This window comes from Nannobrachium achirus (assembly GCF_963921795.1).
Source record: "Nannobrachium achirus genome assembly, chromosome: 14".
In the NCBI taxonomy this organism is placed as follows: Eukaryota; Metazoa; Chordata; class Actinopteri; order Myctophiformes; family Myctophidae; genus Nannobrachium; species Nannobrachium achirus.
This window is the reverse complement of record NC_137821.1, coordinates 22,742,349-22,761,492: the sequence shown is the minus strand read 5'-3', so window position 1 is coordinate 22,761,492 and position 19,144 is coordinate 22,742,349. Positions and strand designations below refer to the sequence as shown.

Sequence of the window (19,144 nt, the reverse complement as noted above, 5' to 3'; positions counted from 1 at the left end):
TACCTGTATATATATTTTTTTTGGCGGGGAAAATGCCAATTTAACACCACACAAGTTGCCCACTCTTCCTTGGTGCCCACCCATTGTTACCAACATCTTTAGCAAAATTTGATAATTTACTTTGTACTTTGAGGAGAAAAATACATGGCATTAAATGAGTCACAGGTTTTTTTTTAATCTTTGAAAAACCAAAAGAAATGTATTTGTGCATTTTTGAAGGGAAATACAAGACAGACATGAAATTAGTGTTCTACTTCCATGATGTAGACTTGTAGAGACTACAAGGTAAAGCCACGTCTGACCTCAGCAAATAGAACTCACTCAAATGAGTTTCTAACATGTGAAAAGAAAAAAAAATCGTATACAAAAATATTACAAAAAACAAAAAAGCAATCATAGCTTCAATCATAGGAACTTTTTCCAGAAACAATATTGTTTAATTCACTGAGTGAAAACGTCCCTGGTTATATGTGCATATATAAATGTTAAGAAACTTAAAGCCATGCATATCCGAAAGCAAAATATATTATTGTCATTTTTACTATGGGATTTTGTACAAGTCAGTTTTTGCAGGCAGGCATTTATTTCTGTAATACTGTGACCTTCCAGTAGGTGGCACTCCAAGGCAAAACCAATAAGGGCAATGTTGAGCAAGATGCAAATTTGACCACTGTTAAAACAAATATCCTTTCACTGTGGCATAACTACAAGACATTATACTTCCATTTTAAATATTGTTTGCACAACGCCACTCAGCATTATTTTGGCACAGCGTATACGGAATTATGTATTGACTTGAGAATGAAAATGGAAGAGCTCTATCGAAAAATTAAAAACCTCTGATATCTCAGATACTTAAAACACTGAAATGCCACCAACTTGGCAAACCAAATAGTTGAATCATGTCTGAGTTTACACAACCCATTATAAAATGCCCCCTACATCTCTCCAGCAAGACAGTTCCATTCCGGACACTGTAGGAACCTTTACGTTCCTACCGTCACTCACAATCCCTTAAGTTATAGGTAGTAAACCTGGAGAATCTGTACAATTTGTGTAGTTAGATAAGAACTGTAAACCTGGCAAGATACTTAAGTGTATTTTAAAGGCAAAAAGAGGAAAAGCAAAGGAAGCGATGCAACTGCAAGCATGCTCGCCAAAACAAGACAGGTAGAGACACGCACACTTGGCCAACAGGTTTCTTATCCGTTACCAACCGTGGCCGTGGGAAAGAATCAGTCCTTTCTCACCCTACCATGACTCTCAATCTCTGCAGACAGGGCTGTGGTTAATCTCCTTCATGAGAAGTGTTAAGACTCTTTAGAAATGTACTGAAAAGGATAGCGGTTTCATTCCATCCTAATGAGGGATGTTATGGTGGCTACATTCACGTCTATTTTCCAATGGGAATTATAGGGGATTTATGATGTAAGATTAAAAAGAAATAATACCCCTGAAAACAGCTGAAAGGTGTAAGATGTTGAAAAGAAAATGTGCCACATCACTTCATATTCAATTTCTGGAAAGCCCAGAACACTGTAGTCCTGCAACCACAACGTCACTCTTAATGACATCAAGCATTCCTTTCAAAAACCACACTAACAAGTAAGCTAATACCGTTGTGTACAGCTTGTGCTATTTACCGAGCTATTTTTGGGAAAGGGGGGGATGGTTAAATAAATAGAGATAGGAAGGAAAAATGTCTACTGGTGAGAGGCAAACAATATAGCAAATATAACAAAGCAAAGCTCCCAAGATAAGTGATCCATAAGGACACTTTTAAATGTCACAACAAGGCTTCAGAAAACCTATCAATAAGTTATTAACACAAAAGGACATGTGTGCTTGGCACCAAAGCACAGTGGTAAGCAAAACAAAACAAAAACAGCACACACTCTGAATAGAACAGCATCTAACATACTCATAATCCAGCTGGGTGACAGCTAACCACTTCTTCCATAATTGTCATTTTGTTTTCTTCAAATCCCATTCCACTGAAATGCAACAAACTAAAATGGAACAACAAATAAGGCATTTCAGAGAGGAAAATGCACATTGTAGTGTAAACAAAGTTTCACGAAAATGTGAGATTCATATCGGCATCATCAAGATATTTCAGCCAGTCGCTGCAGCAGGCCGGAGAACCCTGCCGCTTGCTGTGAGAGCTCTGCGACACGGTCAACCATTTCTTGGGTGGCCGAGACCGATGGGTAGTTCTGGGCTGCTCCCTTGGTTGCCACGACAACTGTCTTCAAGGCCTGGCACAGCCGTCCACCCGAGGTTGTGACCTGGGGAGGGGTGGAGGAAAATAATTAGACAGCTGTAAAAGAGTTGACAGTTGTCAACCGTCCTCAGCCTACATTAACCTGCTATTGCTAATCAACCAAGCTAGCATTGAGCCACAGTGGCTATTTTCAAACTGACCTAATTGAGAGCTATGGCACTGCCCTCAAAGAGGCAATGTACTTTCTGAGCGGTACTGAACACTCAGCCAGATGTAGGTTTTGGCCCATTCTTGGCTCATTGGACAAGCTTCACGGGACACTTAATGAAATTTAAAAGAAATGCTCACTTCACACTGGGTGTGAAGTTTTGTCGAAACTAATGCAGTTCCAGATTATTAATAGCAACAGTCTGTGACCAGTGACCACCCCAACATATGGCACACAGTTTACACACACATTTGCCCTCAGAGGTCCACAATGGAAAGCTCTTGAGCTTTTTTTGTGTTACCGTATATACTTTGACAGATGTGTACAAATATATATTCATGTATGAATTTGTCAATACAAACAATAATCAGAACCAACAACGATGTCCTAACCTTGGCCCTGAGGTCGGGAGAGGTGAGGAGGCGGGACAGAGTGTCCCCTATAAACACCAGCTTGTGGGCGGTCACGATGAGACTCTTCCCCCTGGCAACGAAGATGCGAGGAGGCTGGTTCCCTTGCACACTGCTGTACAGCACATCGATGGAGTCTGCCAGGCAGGACAGGTGGGCCAGACTCTGAGAGGAGTAGAAGGACAGCAGCTCCGAGTCCTCCAGGGAGAGAGCGACAGGCATGGGAGGGGACGGGCTCAGCTGCAGGGAGGAGGAGCATAGAGAGTTTGAGGGTTATGTTTGAGAGTTGGCAACTTAAATATAAGCAATATTACATGAGAGAGTGTGCGCTACCGTGATTATTGGCACAACAGAGTTGCTGCAGGAAAGAGGCGGAGCCAACTTCCATAAACAGTGCTGAAGTGCCAATAATCACGGTAAAGGCTCGGACACACTATTTAACTCATTTGCTGCCATTTAACAATACCTTCGTACTCCAATCCTGCCAAACTGTCTCCATAGACTTCCATGTAATTCATAGTGCACGGATCATGCACACCCATGCCTAGATAATGCACCACGTGTGTCCACATTGCTCACAGCTTTCAAACAAAAGAATCCGAATGGAAATCCGTTCAGGCATTCATGAGATAGCAGCCACTATGTTTTACACTGTTGTGAGCTTGGAGGTCTGCTACCTGAGTTGTATGGGGGTTGTATGGGGGTTAAACAAGCAATTTCGCGATCGCTATCATGCCTACTAACGTTTTTGGGGTCCAAAAAAAAAAAAAAAAAAAAAATGAAATGAAAAAAAAAATTTTTTTTTCAAAATGGCGGCCATTCTCGGGTTCCTCGGGCGTGGCAGGGAGGGACATCCCAAAATTCTCGGGTTCCTCGGGCTTGGCAGGGTATGAGTTAAGTGGTCGGTGATTATTGGATCGTTAGAGCAGGGGTCTTCAACGTTTTCAAGCCAAGGACCCCTTAGTCGAGAGAGAGATGAAGCAGGGACCCCCACAACCCATAGATACCATATAGTTTCATTGTTTGACAGCACAAACATCAGTGTATTTTGGATTCATGTCAATTTGCGTTTTCAGATATTCAACCACTTGAACCGTCAATACTTACTTTTCCCCCCTCTACACAAAACCTCTTTGCCGAAAATAGCCGATCTACAAGCCCACACAAGCTTGTAGATCTGCTATTTTTTGGCTTAAGTTCTCAGAATATGGACGGTAGGGTTCAAGTGGTTAATATAGAAGAGAAAAAAAGCTTCAATCACACAAAGATTTGTGTGACCCCCTAGGGGTCCCGACCCCCTGTTGAAGACCCCTGCGTATTTCACACTACACAAGTGTTTTTCTTGAAAATCGGCTGTCATAATATAATATTGTTATGGTTTTCACACTGAGATTGATTACCGACAAGGGATCACACACACTGCCAGATATTTCACCAGGATGCGATCTAGACCCGAGACATATAGCCAACATTGTTTTTTATTCCAATGTCCAAGAAAAACATGAAAGGCTCCCGAGGCCGTGATGTGTGCGATGTGCTAGTGCAGCGAGGCAGGATACAAATGATTTTAATTTTTTTGATTTGGTGTGCAGTAATGCTCGTTTGAAGCACGGTGTGTGATAATGCTTGTTATTCGCACGGGTAGATAGCTATTTCAACCAATCAGATTGCTTTGTTGGAACTACCTGTTGTATAATTTGAGTTAAGCAACCGTAGTAACCATGTTTCTATTAATTGTGGATGACCACCAGAGGCAGTGCAGTGCACAGTAATGGACACTAACCACAAGATTGATAGTATCCATCAATATGCAATGCCTCCAGCAGCAGCAAGAAGAACAAACACAGAGTGTTTGTTTTTGGCAGATGAGTCAACACTCAAGTAAACAGATGAGACAAGTGTTGTACGGATGATTGTGCTTCAGAAGCTACTCAGATTCAGTGAATTAAACAAACTCAAAAGTATGTCATTGTCATCACCAAGCAACAGCTGGAAAATGCACACTTTCAGAGATAATCTGTTCTAAATTATCAAGCGAACACCAAATCTGTGTAGGAAGAGAACCCAGGTTAAAACATTTTTTATAGTTATCTACGCAATCAACTGCAATTTAGACTTTAGAGAGTCAGTTGATGTTGCATCAACAATGTGAGCAAACAGACAGGCTCAGACCAGATCCAAAGAGCAGTTATCCATCAACGTTCCTGCACGTCGATGAGTCACACTGCCCATTAGTAAACAGTACACATACTCTCACAGAGTGAATCAATGACTTATCTATGTACACGTGCTGTGTGTGTGTGTGTGTGCGCGTGCGCACGCGCGTATGCGTGTTTAAGACCGTCTCTCTCTGTGCATTGTGAAAATGCATGTGTGAGAGATTGTATGTCTTGTGGGAGCAAAGGCTTGTGTTTGTGTGTGGAAATCAAAAGAAGAAGACCTACCCTGGGCTCCGTGGTGATAGTTTGTGTTTGTCCGTTCTCAACTGGTGCATCGGGAGGGGGCTCTGGTTTTCCCTGCGAAGACAGAGAGGATATATGTTCATAGATATAACTGCAATTAAAAATTAAGAAAACAAGAAATGTAAAAACAAAAGAGAAGGCATAAAAGAGCAATAACAAAGGCAGAGAAACATATTTGGAAAATAAAATGTTTAACTAGCCAACTTATGTTTAAAGGAGTAGTTCACCCCCAAAATGACCATTATTCGATTGACTACTCATACCATGGAGACTTGAGTTCAATAATATGTTTTGTCGCATTCCTAAGACAATAATTTGATTACAATAAATGTACCCTCATTGATTCCGGATGGGAACTCAAATGCATTCGGGTCCCCATCCAGAATCAATGGGGGTAAATTTACTATAATCAATTTTTTGCCTTGCGACAAACACAAAACAATAGAATTGAAATCTCTCTCCATGGCGTGAGTAATCAATAGAAAGAAAGTCATTTTGGTGGTGAACTACTCCTTTAAGTGTATTAAGTTTATTTGTATATTCCTACAGACCCTCAATTAAGGAAAAAAACACCCTCTGTAAGTTTGATTTTGTGTACGTTTTGGGTGAGAGAGCACATACGTTAATTATGTCGGAATGCATAGTTCCTCTACATTATGAGCGGTCCAACCCGCCCTCCGCTACAATTCCACTCCCATTGGGACCGCGCGCCTGTATTGCACCGCTGCAGAACAGTGATTCGAAACGCAAGTGAGACGGATTTTGGCTGCATGAACTTTCCATGTTTGTACCATAAAGGTATGGTTGATATTTACAGACGTTGAAGAACGACATCTTTCCACTCTTTTTGCAGAGGAAAAACGTATTTTCCTCACTACTGCCCCAACGGTAGACAAAAGTTCGCCACGGGTAGTTCAGGTGTACGTACGTTTTAATCGGTTTTAATACGTCGGGTTGGGTGCTGCGCTAGCCTACGGACAGGGAGAAAAAAACAAATGGACCAAACGGAAGAAAGCTCTCTCCCCCTCAGTTTCTAGTGTAGACCTGCGGTCCTGGTACTTTAAACCATCAAACGGGTGAGGAAAAACACCCTTGGCAGGAAAGTAAAAAAGTGAAAGAAATAACGCATCAGGAAGGACCACAAAAGAGGCAACCCTGTTCTGAGGCAGGGCTGAGAGCTGTATATTCATAAAATGTACCCCCCATCAACATTTAACATTTAGCAGCTTTACACCGCACCGATTCAGCGGCTGAAGAAGTGGGAAAGTGTCGGCAGGTCATGACATTAATAAGGCTTGTCCTGTTGTCTGGGACAACTATTAAATCTTTATGGACAAGGTGAGGTCATTAAAAATGTACTTGTCCATTGGTTTCTCTTTTTCTGTTTTTATGAGCCATTTATGAGAGAATTTTTTTAAACAATTTTGTTTCTCAATTCCTATACCAATCGATCAACTCCAAAGCAAAGCTAGGCTAATAAAATGCCTGTTTGTGTTACCAGATTTGCGTGAAACAAGCGACCAGGTCTATGAAAACAAGCCCAAAAGAAGTGACCAGTTTCACCACTTGAGCTCTATTACATCAGCTATTTTCAAAAATAATCTTGAAAGCAAGGCCAAACAAAAGCAACCCGCAACTGTGAATAGTTGGAAGCGACTTTACAGGAAAACAAGACCAAAGTTGCATATAATAAGCAGACCTGGCAACACTGGCCAACACAGGCCAGCGTTGCAGGCTACTGAGGTGTCATCTGAATTTTAAAAGTTTTCCAACTAATGCCAGGAGACTACAACAGAAGCAGTTGGAAGTACTCTGTTGGGTGGAGAGCCACCTCAAGCTGAACACAAAGACTGACCTGTAGCTTGACGTATCCCACACTGTCTCCAACGGGTAAGGGGGCTGGGGTGGGGGTCAGACCAATGCCTGCATACTCATTAGTGGGGTCATCCTCTTCCTCACCGAGGCCCACTGTGAGGGTCACAGTTGATGGCACAGGAGGCAATGGGAAAGCCGGCTGGGGCGTTGGGGGCAAGGGCCTCTCCTGGATCCAGCTCCCTTTGCGCGAGCCCATCCCTGCCGTGGGTGCCTTCCCATCAGTCACCGGGAGCGCGGGCAGTGGCCTACGGGACAGGGAATCCTGGGAAGGCAGACGGGGTCGGCCCTGTGCCTGTAAGAGCAGAGTGCTTTCCTCCAGAGCCCGCTGGACCAATGTTAGGATTCCATCTGACGGAGGGGCGTTGCCAGCGGCTGACAGTGCAGGCAGGAGGTCCGAGAGACGTGTCCACGTCTGCTGGAGTTGCGGCGGAGGATCAGCGGTGTGGCTCGCCTTCCACGCGGTCAGGATCTCGGCCAACGAGGTGGACAGCTCCCGCGAAGACAATGTGGACGGAGGGCAGGTAGCCACATTCAGCACCGTCTGCACCAGGCCAGAGAGGGAAACCCGCCAGTGGACGTCACCTGAACCGTTGCTAGAAACCGAGAGGCGACGGGTGGAGGAGGAGGAAGAGGACGAAGAGTGAGTCAGGACGTCAAGGGTGAGAGCCGGCATGTCGTAGATGCCGCAATCGGACTCCGATATCTCAGAGATCGGCGGTTTCTCTTGGCCAGAGACGGAGTAACCCTGGCCCTTCCGCGTGGCCTCATCACCAGACAGGCTAGCGATGTGTTCCCCTGGGACAAGCGGCAGGCCCGGAAGGGTCGGGACACTGTAGACATCATCCACTTCATCGGCCACTGAGCCGCTGTGCTGCAGATCTGATGTAGACACATTCAGTGTAAGGGTGGGAACGTCATAGACCTGCAAAACAGGGGGATGCAAGGAATGCTGCTTAGAACTGTAACATGTTATGTATAACGTTTGTTTGTCGGTTTTCCGTTTAGTTTAGTTTTTATTTAGAAAGGGGAAAGAATAACTGAGAAAAAGAAACAAGTTCTAACCGCTCTGATTTACCTGTTAAAATTGCCATACAGTATACATGTGTAACTGTTACAACCTTGTACTGGTATAATCCCCTTCGCTGAGCATTGGGGTACTAGTTCTATTTTTGCACACATATAAAAGGATTTAGAGGAATGCACGCCTGTGCTGGTGAGGTGCTGAAAACAGCTGTGTGGACCCATACACTAAAAGTAACAATTAAACAGTCACACGATATTTATTAAAGCTACTGCCACGGTTTTGACTTTATTCTATATTTATATAATTGTGTAACCCTGATTCTTCCAAGGGGAACTATCTTCCCATGTCTTTTTAACCATGTATTGAACAGTGCCAGATTTTACACAATAAGTCAAATTTTCATAAGAATTACCATCACTATATCGCTGTGCAGATTATGATTGCACAAATTAACTGCCAGCGTTAGTATATCACAGGGCTTCAGTACCAAAAAAAGAATACACTATGGAAATGTAAGCCAAATGAACTAACAAAGTAATGACGCAGCCACTTAAGGAGTAGAGTGGAAGTGTTTAGCAGGGACCCAGCCATGCTATTAGCCGGGGAGCCACAGGCCCAAAAGCTCAAAGAATAGGGTTTTACCTGTGATGTCATGACATACTTTTTATTGTTTCTATTCATTTGGTCATTAAGGTACACAGAATGAGAGGCCTGCTCTGCCGGAAACTCTGCAAAAAAAAGTTATGGCCATTTGTATATTCACTCCATCGACTTCAATATACAGGAAAGAAACACACCAAAAATAATATGCTTTAAGTAGCATGTGAGAGGTCAAACTAGGGTTCTTGATGATTCTGAATCCATTGCAAGAATTTGTTTTGCATGAAAAACATTCCTTGGGCTAGAAAACGGACCAAAATAACGGTGAAAAGTGATGGTTTGAGGGGCTGAAATCTAGCCCAAGGAATGTTTTTCATGCAAAACAAATGCTTGCAATGGAATCATGAAGAACCCTTAGTTTGACCCCTCACATGCTACTTTTTTTGGTGTGTTTTTTTCCAGTATAGTGAAGTCAATGGGAAACCTTTTTTTGCAGTGTTTCCGGCAGAGCAGGCCTCTCATTCTGTGTACCTTATTGACCAAATTAATAGGAAAAACTAAAATTTGGAGTATGTCATGACATCACAGGTCTTCTCTCATTTTGGCACAGTGGCTCCCCGGCTATATTGGAGAGTGGAGAATGACAGGTGGGAGTGACTAGGAGAAAATAGAAGTAGCAGCAGCTTTCTAACCGGGCAGACCGGCTTCCCCAGCAGACAGAGACAGGTGTGGCCTTGCTCTAAAGAAATGGGGGGGGGGGGGGGGGGCAGACCAATGATGGAATGTGTGGAGAGAAATGGTGCAAGGACATTTGATAGTCATCTCTTGTTGATGTCCTACTTTGCTTTATAGGCATGAGTTCAACAGTGTGAATCCCCCATTCTACTGTAAGTAAGTGTGATGTCAGCTGCTGGAGGACTACGGTCATTCCGGTGTGTATGAATATGGTAACAAGTAACATAAATTCATACACAAATTCCCTGCATGTGCCAACGTCCACAGTAGTGGATTAGAATAGAATGGATCAGAAATAGTGTTAACACTAACACTTACAAGAAATTTGACTTCCTCTCCTAGTTCACATAATATCACAAAGTAATGAACAAAAATATGAACAAAGAATTAGAACAGGAAAAAAAATAGATAAAAAAAACAACAGCATTGAGGCGACACTGAAAGACATGAGCTCCTTTCACACATGCACTGTATTATGTATGTTTTCCAGATTTTAAAAAGAAGAGCTGTATGAACACAACTGTCCCGACACAGTAGGACCTGACATGCAACGGACTTCACAATGCCATCTCCCCCGAGTTAAATCGGGCAATGTCCGATTGAGCCCAAAACGTCTCAATGTGTGAATGAATGGTTGCAGTGATTCATTGTTATATTTAAGTGCGAGGAGCTAATGTGTGCATCTACTACCCAGACACCGCCGTTCACCTTATCAAACTGGCTATTTACCTGTTGCGTGCTACATGTGTGAAAGGCCAACAGCAGACTATATCCCGACCTGATTACCCGGACATTTTTCCAGTGTTCATATGAGAAAGGGTCTATGGAGTTTTTACCTCTGACTCAGCGTCGGCTTGTGGTGGCACAGCGCGGGGGGTATCATAGATGCCGTCATCGCCACCTTGGGCTGGACGCTGCCACCTACCACTGGGAGGAGTGTCATATACCTACCAGAAGAACAAAACAAAGTTAGCAAAATTCAGAAATAAGTTTGAATTCCTCCAAAATATGGGTTCTATAAGAGAAACACGACTTAAATATCACTGCATTTCATTTGCCAAGTTAGATTTCACCCACTGTTGGTTTTCACATATCTAATTGGATGTTTTCCCACTCCACACAAGACAGACATGTTTCCTGGGAAAATGTGCCCTCTCTGAAAATCTAAACGCTAACAGATGAGGCTCTTTACTCAGCTGAGGGACCATAGGCAATCTATTTATCAATTTGAAAGCGTCTGGCAGGACATCAAACTTTCAGAGTTTGAAAAAGCCTTCTGTGCAGTCAGTGATTTATAACGGAACATGTCGGTGAGCGTGACTTAACAGATGTGTTTACAGATGTGACTACGGCAATGTGTGAACGTTCTCTTTTACCTGGTCATCTGTGGGATCCTCATAGTCTTGATTCTCTCCACTTTTGTTCTGTAAATTGTTCTTTCTCTCGAGGCCTCCATTCACCCTCTCCTCGTTACCCTTCTGTTGGTCTCCTTCCAGCACTCTAGTAGCAGCAGCCTGAGGGTTGATTCCGAGGACGGCTTGAGAAGACGGTGGGGCATCTTTCCTAGTGACTCCCCTCACTGGAGGTGCTGGCGGAGGGGGCTTTCGGGCAAAGTTAGGTGACCCAGGGACCCTGCTCTGCCCTGCTCTGACCAGCAATGGGGACCCCCGGTGAGTGGCCAGGGCAGGCTTGCCCCGAGCAATGGCAGGGTTGCAGCTAACACCTTTCAAATGAGGTCTGGGGGACGCTTGGGCAGGGGAAGCCGTGGCTGGAATCCTGTGAAGTCCAGCTCCCACTGGGGTTGGGGTCTGGTACACCCCCGGAGTCTCCTGAGACAGTTTGGGCTGGGGGGTAATGGGGGTTCCATTGGCCAAAGTGAGGCTGCAAACTGCAGCAGTCTGGCCAGAGGCAACGGTAGCCACGCCTCCTGTTGGGGTCTGGTAGACCTCGTCACCGGCCAGCGGTGTGCCCCGGGGCAACAGGTAACAGCCGCCAGAGTGTCCGGCCACCACCGTTTCCCTGGGGACCAGGTAGGTAGAGTCATCTGGCTCCTCAACTGATCTGGGAACTCCAGTAGGGGAGAGGTAAACGGACTCAGAGGCCAGCAGAGCAGCAGGCTGTCTGTGATGATGCGCTGCAGCAGGAGTAGGAGTTGTGGGAGTCTGGTAGAGCATTCCCGACTCTGTGGCACGTCCTCTGAGAGATGGGGAGCGGGGACGTCCCGCCACCTCGACATCCCAATCGGGCCGGGGCCGCGTACCGGAGCTGGAGTGGGAGCGCGGCCGGCCTCCATCGACCCTGCGGAGCTCGCCGGGCCTCGACGCCGCTCCGGGGCTCTGGTATAGCCCATCGCTCGCGCCGGTCGGTGAGCGGTACACTCCGTCAGTGTCCTCCACCAACGAGGGGCCGGGAGACAGGTAGACAGAGTCCTCGCTGACGCCCCGGCGGAGATCCGAACCTGCTGCTGCCGTCTGAAGGAGGCGGAGGCGGTTAGCTGGAGCAATGCCCTGCCTGCCGTGTAGTGAGCAGAGCCACCATCCTGGACCTCCACTCTGCTGCTGTTCCAACACCATTAAGATGTCACCCTTGCGGAAGGCCAGCTCCTCTGGGCTCTCTGCTGCATTGTCAAACAGTGCCTTTGCCAGGACCGTCTAAAGAGCAGAGATGACAAAATGAGAGGAATGGAGGGATACAAACAAACACACCCAGCAGCAAATGTCCACGAAGAAGCAGAAATTAAATGAACAGAGTTCAGACAAGTTGGTGTCTTGCATCTGCGTACGACAAACAAACAAGTACATTGACATGGTGACACAAAGTCACATGGGGAAAGGGCTGATTGTTTACGGCTGTTGAATGGAGAGAGAGAGAGAATAGGGACGATCCCGTCAAGCAAATACATGAGGGAGACAGGGAGAGAGGAAAAGGCACAAGCTGTAAAAATGTAAATGCAAATTCACTGCACTTCTGGTAAGAGGGGGGGGGGGATCAATGGTTGAAATGGACAAGAGGGGGCCTAATGGTAATGAGAGAAGAGAGTGAGGGGGGGAAGGGAGAGGGGCCACATCTGTCCCTTGTTGTTTGGGGTTTAATTGCCATCTCAAAGCCAGAGAGTCAAGCCCCCTTTCATTTTCCAAACCAAACCCCCCTGGGGCTTCATTGAGCCATGTGGGGCCCGTTTGAGAATGGGATGGGTAATGGAGGGAGAGAGCTATTAAATACAATGATCTCAGGAGGAACCGGACAAAATAAAATATAAAATAAATTCCCACTCACCAAGGGGAAGATCCCAACAAGAGCATATTATGGTTTCACAAACTCCACTTAGTTTACAGTTGACAAGACATCATATCATCATGTCAAGAAAGGTGGAGAAGTACATGTGATCCATTCCACAGTGCACACACAAAGAAAACACTGTTCACGTTACTGTACTCACCGAGAGGGACATGTCGCCGTGTGTCAAGACTACACCGTAATTCCTCTGCAATATTCACACGCTACAAGAGGCCATAAGAGTCGGCATGGCCCTGGTTCATCCATCTAGGTCAGCCGTGGATCCCGGTAGACCGCTCGGAGCAACGCATCGGCCGGTGGTGGACTAACTTGCTGGGGGATACACCGCTGGCTCTGCGTGGTGGTGGGACACATCTCTCTGGACACCCAGTCACATGCGTCTGGATCGATACCCGTCCCGAGACCTGTCACCCATGTGCATTCATTAAGAAAAACCAACAATGCAGTCTCGACTCCCGTTCAGGCTCCAACACTGTGGTGAAGTTAAAAGACACACATGAAGTAACGCAGGGCTGGTGGAGCTGCAGCTGTCTGCCCTGTCCTTTCCACGCCCAGTTCTAGTGGCTGTTGCAGAATGCTAACGCGTATATTAGCATCGTTAGCAGCAGTGATAGCAGGTCCAACTACGTGGCGCCTAATAGCGAAGTAAGCGAACGATGCAAGCCGTTTAAAAGGCAGCGTCGATGCGGGTTCAAATGAGAGCTTAACCGTGCCGCTATGCAAGCCGAGGCCTGCTAAGCTACCCACCGTTATTAACCCGTCATACCCTGCAGAAACATTTCAAAACAATGCCGAGTTAAGGCTAAACCGCAGCGGCACTGCCTGGACAGATTATTAAAAAGCTCAAAGTGTTGTTGTTCTATTCTCTCTTACCGTCGCCAGACTCCAGGCTTCACATTGATGTGTGCGGTGCTGCCGTCGCTTGAAGCCACTTTGTTTCAGTCGACTGAATTCAAGGCCAATAGGTGGTCAATAATATATTCCTATTCGATGGCAACTATAGATGGGACGTTCGCGAACGAATCGAGTCTTTTGAACGGCTCTTTGAAATGAACGACGGGATCCGTTTCGCAGTATATGGAGCCTTTCTAAATAAATGAACAGGTGTGGAAAAAGTACAAACATTCTTTACTTAGGCTGCTTAGGCTATGTAAAAGTACCAATAATGCAATAACCTCGCCTACCAGGCAATAATGCAATGTAGAAATACTCTGCCAAAAGTAGAAGTTTGATTGAGTAAAAGTACAAAATGCAGTACCAATAGTAGAAATTACTCATTATGCGAAATGTCCCATTTCACAAGTTTTCCAATGAATAAAATGTAGGGGGGAAAAAATACATTTGAAAATAGCAGATCTACAATTGCTCACAATGCATTGTGCTGCGACGCATTCATTGTGAGCTTGTAGATCGGCTATTTTCAAATGGCCAAAATGTATATAGCCCATAGCCGAAATGTATATAGGGTTGAAGTGATTTGTATTAAATTAAATCAAAATCTACAAAGTGACAAGTAACTAAATGAGTCTTTTGAACGGCTCTTTGAAAGGAACGGATCCCAGAGATCCGGCTCACTTCAAAGAACCATGAATCCCATCTTTACTGGCAACAAAAAAATGAATCACGACTCCTTGGAGTCGTGCGTCCTCTCGCTGATTTGAAAGCACATGGATGGGTGTAACCACGCTCACCGTGGAGCTCACATGGGTGCTTGAGATCGCGTAGTGAAATGTGCTCGGCTCAGACAAGTGCGCATCTGATTGGCAGGATTGGAGTCAGACGTCATCTTGGCATGCGTTCACCAGCGTGCAATTAAAAGCCACACAAAACCAAATAAATGCTGCGGATCGCTCCTGAATGGTGGATCTTTGGGTGTGTGCAGCTCAAGTCTACCTGCAAGAGCTGAATGGTTGTTTATGATGCGATGGCTTGAGGAAATTCGTGTAAATAAGAGGATAACTATTTGATTGAAACTCTTATTTTGATATAGCGAGTAGCGACTAGGCGATGTACCCGGAACCAGAGCCCTAGAATGGAGAGTTGCGTCACTCCCGTTCACTTCATGGGGCCAGGTCTTCTACGCACACATCTATTGGCGTATAGTGACAAACGGCCAACCGGAAGTTTACAAAATGCATTGAAGTCTATGAGGTGTAAAGTGACAATGAACCACGTGACCAGCGCTGTTTCTGACCCCGCGGTGACACCACTCTCTGATTATACTGCTCTGCCCGGAACACACTGCGTCCAATCACAACACATGACCGTTCTAGGTTGTAAACTAAAACTGGAACAATCGGTCAACTTCTGTGATCATAATAAATAACTAATTTTCTCGCTGGCCTAGAAAACCACAGTTCCAGTTCTGCATGCGCATGAGGGTAAGCTGTAACTGCACACATATAGTTATTATCCGTACATGCTGCCGTTTTGCGTTTTAACATTCAAATCCTGTCTTTAGTCTGACCCATTCATAGGCAAATATTTTTTGTTTTTGTTTGTGACATACAGTAATGTGTGATGTATGAATTATCGTATACATTGGCTGGCATACTGTATAAAGGCCCATTCCCACTGGGCCAGATAACAGATATCTGGAGATATTTCTCCAGATATTTTTCCATGCAAAGTGGATGGTAGATACAGATAAAAAAAAATCTACCACAGATATTTGCCACAGATACTTTTATCTGTGGCAAATATTTTTTTTATCTGTATCTACCATCCACTTTGCATGGAAAAATATCTGGAGAAATATCTCCAGATATCTGTTATCTGGCCCAGTGGGAATGGGCCTTTAGTCGCAAGTCATGAACAGAAATAATGATTTTATCGATCTGCTTGGTATGGCCTTGAGGCAATCAAAAACCACTCCACTTGGACAATGAGTGCAGAGTCCAGCAACCTCTGCCCTAGTTCCATCCATATCCACAATTTTCCCCGGGGGTTTACTGGAGACTATCAGGACCAAACTTCCGGGTTTAACAGCAGACATACAAGCTCACGTCGCGTCGCAGATGCAACCCGTTGTGAGCTTGTAAATCGGCGGCGGAAGATCGGTGCAAACGTCTGCGCAATGCACTATGGGGCGTAGGAAAATCGTGGCCTATCTGAAAGTTTCTGATCTCGGGTGACATATTTGTCAACATTATATTTTTGCGAATGTACATGCAGACAAGCAGAGAGAAAGAAATATTATCATATTAACAGAAACACATAGCCTTAAATGACCTTTACATGTCTGTAACTCTGAGAGTGCACAAATGGACCCCATGGTGGTTCCATTTGTGCTCTCTGAGTTATTGGGGTCCTTGAAAATAAAAATCACACCCGTGTGAACTGAGCGGTGGTTCCCCCCCGTGTGTGTGTGTGTGTGTGTGTGTGTGTGTGTGTGTGTGTGTGTGTGTGTGTGTGTGTGTGTGTGTGTGTGTGGCCTGGACAACAGCGCCCCTCCCTTAACATGTGTGGTCAGAAAAGGTACTACACAGGCTTGAGGCTACATACAGACCCACCCACCCACATACAAACAAACTAACTAACAAACAAACATACCTACACACACGGCCACGCTATGGAGACGGTGTGACCACCGCTCAAAAAGTTAGAGAACCACTGTCCTTGTGGACTCGTAAGTCGTAATAGTGTCATTGTAAATCAGTGTCATACATATTCTGAAGAATACCTGGAGACTGACATTCAGCAATTGGGTCTAAAATGAACTATGATCATTTTAGATCATAGTAATTATGATCTAAAATGTCACTGTTTTCTGTTCAGGTGATGTTGAGGAGTGTCTTTAGGGTTCTTTTGACCAATCCTGTCACTGGGCGAAGGAACATGTCTCAAAGTAGCCTTGCCGGAAAGGTTGCCATAGTTACTGCTTCTACAGATGGGTAAGAAATAGAGTGGTACGGTAACCAGTTCTGTTTATCTGTGTGAACTGTGAAGGCACATCGATGTATTAGGATCTAGGTCAGTGTGAAGATGCATACATACATTTTGTTAGGCTGGACCTAACATAGCCCAACTTCACTAAAACATTTACAGAAAACTTTGATTCTGTTGTCCTGATCTGAAAGCTATCGCCTTATTTTCACCTCAGAATCGGTCTGGCTGCAGCCCAGGCCCTGGGCCACAGGGGGGCCCATGTGGTAGTGAGCAGTCGGCGCCAGGCAAACGTGGACAAGGCTGTAGAACTCCTGAAGAGCCAGAGCATACAAGTGACTGGGACCACCTGTAATGTTGGCAAGAGTGAAGACAGAGAAAAACTAGTTCAAATGGTGAGGCACGTGTTTCTGAAATGTAAACCACTAAGACCACCAGGTGTGTTCAATGCTGCTTGCCTGTTGTATTACTGGACCTAGTCGTTTGCTGTTTTTAAATACTGTATATAATAATTTAAGACTAATTCTGTGTTTCCTACAGACTCTGGACCAGTGTGGTGGTGTGGATATCCTGGTCTCCAATGCCGCAGTCAACCCTTTCTTTGGAAACATCTTGGATTCCACAGAGGCTGTTTGGGACAAGGTACAATTGTGAACTTATCTTACCTTGGACATGCATCCCCATTTCTTCCATTCATTGATGTGTAAAATGTCTGATTTTGGTAGTATATACTGAGGTGAGATTCATTCCTCCTTTTACATCTAGATCCTGGATGTAAATGTAAAATCAGCCTTCCTTATGACCAAACTGGTGGTTCCTCACATGGAAAAAAGAGGGTGAGAGAAAGATACATGTTTTCGAGGAGACCCCCTAAAAGAGATTACATGTGAAGGCGTTTCTGAAATTACAAAAAGAAAATGTTTTTATATCATTTCCAATGGAACTTGTTTACATTTTCTTTCAGAGGAGGAAGCGTGGTGTTTGTGTCATCTGTAGCTGGGTACCAACCTATGCCGGTTAGTATGTGGCATACACACAGTTAAAATGTGCTACACATTTAGAAACACATTTATGTAAAACATTTTGCTGTTTTTTTGTCTTACTTATTTTATTTCTATAGTGGCACATTGCTTTTATGAAGTATTTGCATGAAACAAGCACTTGTATCAGTTGTGTATGTACATCCTGGTTTCTTAGGCATTGGGCCCTTACAGTGTGAGTAAGACAGCATTGCTGGGGTTGACCAGGGCACTGGCCCCAGAGTTGGCTCATAGTAATATTAGAGTCAACTGCGTGGCCCCTGGAGTCATCAAGACCCGCTTCAGCACTGCGGTACATACAAACACACACACCTTATCTTACACTCTGGATCTTTAATGTTTAATTTGTGTCATTGGTGAATCCATGTTATGTCAATTCATTGGCTCAATTGAATCATGAGCCAATACTGTCTTTTCTCTCAGTTATGGCAAGATGAGGATGTTGTGGATGAGTTCAAGAAGCAGCTTTGCATCAAAAGGTATTTCTATACTTGGGAAATCTTTCACACAATCCTGCACTGTCAGCATTTGGTTAGTAGTGGTACTGGTATGATGACTGATCTGTTTATTTTTCTGCCATTCAGAATAGGAGAACCAGAGGAAATTGGTGGAGTGATTGCGTTCCTGTGCTCAAAGGACGCCTCTTACATCACAGGGGAGACCATCACAGTTACAGGAGGGATGAGCTGTAGACTCTGAATCTCACACAGAATATTTGTACTGCAAATAGTATGTTTATATTTCCAGTGTTCAGAATACATAAGCATTGGATTGAGGAATAAGATGATGTGAAAACTGCCTACTAATCACTCTAGTGTAGAGCGAGTTTGGATGGAATTAAGATGGAGTGCTCACTCAATTGTGCCTACTTTATACTTGTTCTTATACTGTACAAAAGTCACTTGCAAATAATTACTTTTGGAAAGCTGTTTGTCATTACTGTGATTTCAGTTTAAGCTGTCTGTGCAGAACGGAACTTGCAACTTGCATACTTCTTATCGAAGTTTCCTGTAAAAAATGCAGGCTACATATATTCCTTGGATGTAAATATTGCCATTGTCTGCTGATCAAGTTTTACATTAGAGGCTTTTTCAAATGGCAGAAATGCATGAAATGTTTCATACAGGACCGTCCGTTAACTAAGTCAGACTGGGCAGGAAATAATATTGCTCAAGACTGGTGTGGTCAAGTAATGTGATCCATCAAGGGCATCTTGTATAGTGCATAAATGAATTTCAAGGTACCAATTATAAAATATTTTATTGTAAAAAAAAAAATGACACCACAGATAGATATGGGATTGCATGCTATTCCCAACGTGTATATCATTGCTGCACAAGATTAAAGTTCAATTCATTTAACAGGTTACACTTCTAGAGCATAT

General features: G+C 44.4%; 2 protein-coding genes across 2 annotated transcripts; one reads left to right on the top strand and one right to left on the bottom strand.

The window, feature by feature from the left end:
* Positions 1 to 161: 161 nt before the first annotated feature.
* efs (embryonal Fyn-associated substrate) lies at positions 162 to 13,810 on the bottom strand. Its single transcript, XM_080742133.1, has 8 exons — positions 13,709 to 13,810; positions 12,978 to 13,239; positions 10,915 to 12,189; positions 10,375 to 10,485; positions 7,160 to 8,101; positions 5,287 to 5,358; positions 2,825 to 3,082; positions 162 to 2,288 (listed from the first exon to the last, which is right to left on the bottom strand). The coding sequence occupies exons 2-8, from the start codon at positions 12,987 to 12,989 to the stop codon at positions 2,106 to 2,108; spliced, it is 2,853 nt and encodes a 950-aa protein (XP_080598259.1). The 5' UTR covers positions 12,990 to 13,239; positions 13,709 to 13,810; the 3' UTR covers positions 162 to 2,105.
* Positions 13,811 to 15,089: 1,279 nt separating this feature from the next.
* Positions 15,090 to 19,126, top strand: dhrs4 (dehydrogenase/reductase (SDR family) member 4). Its single transcript, XM_080741327.1, has 9 exons — positions 15,090 to 15,216; positions 16,613 to 16,728; positions 16,938 to 17,115; positions 17,261 to 17,362; positions 17,486 to 17,556; positions 17,685 to 17,736; positions 17,918 to 18,052; positions 18,184 to 18,239; positions 18,345 to 19,126. The coding sequence occupies exons 1-9, from the start codon at positions 15,205 to 15,207 to the stop codon at positions 18,457 to 18,459; spliced, it is 837 nt and encodes a 278-aa protein (XP_080597453.1). The 5' UTR covers positions 15,090 to 15,204; the 3' UTR covers positions 18,460 to 19,126.
* Positions 19,127 to 19,144: the final 18 nt, after the last annotated feature.

Excerpts from the sequence above, each read along its gene's own strand:
- dhrs4 (XM_080741327.1), top strand. Across the intron at positions 16,729-16,937 it reads GTTACTGCTTCTACAGATGG|AATCGGTCTGGCTGCAGCCC; the intron begins GTAAGAAATAGA and ends TTTTCACCTCAG. Across the intron at positions 17,557-17,684 it reads CCTCACATGGAAAAAAGAGG|AGGAGGAAGCGTGGTGTTTG; the intron begins GTGAGAGAAAGA and ends ATTTTCTTTCAG.
- efs (XM_080742133.1), bottom strand. Across the intron at positions 10,486-10,914 it reads AGGATCCCACAGATGACCAG|GTATATGACACTCCTCCCAG; the intron begins GTAAAAGAGAAC and ends TTCTTCTGGTAG. Across the intron at positions 2,289-2,824 it reads CTCCCGACCTCAGGGCCAAG|GTCACAACCTCGGGTGGACG; the intron begins GTTAGGACATCG and ends ACCCCTCCCCAG.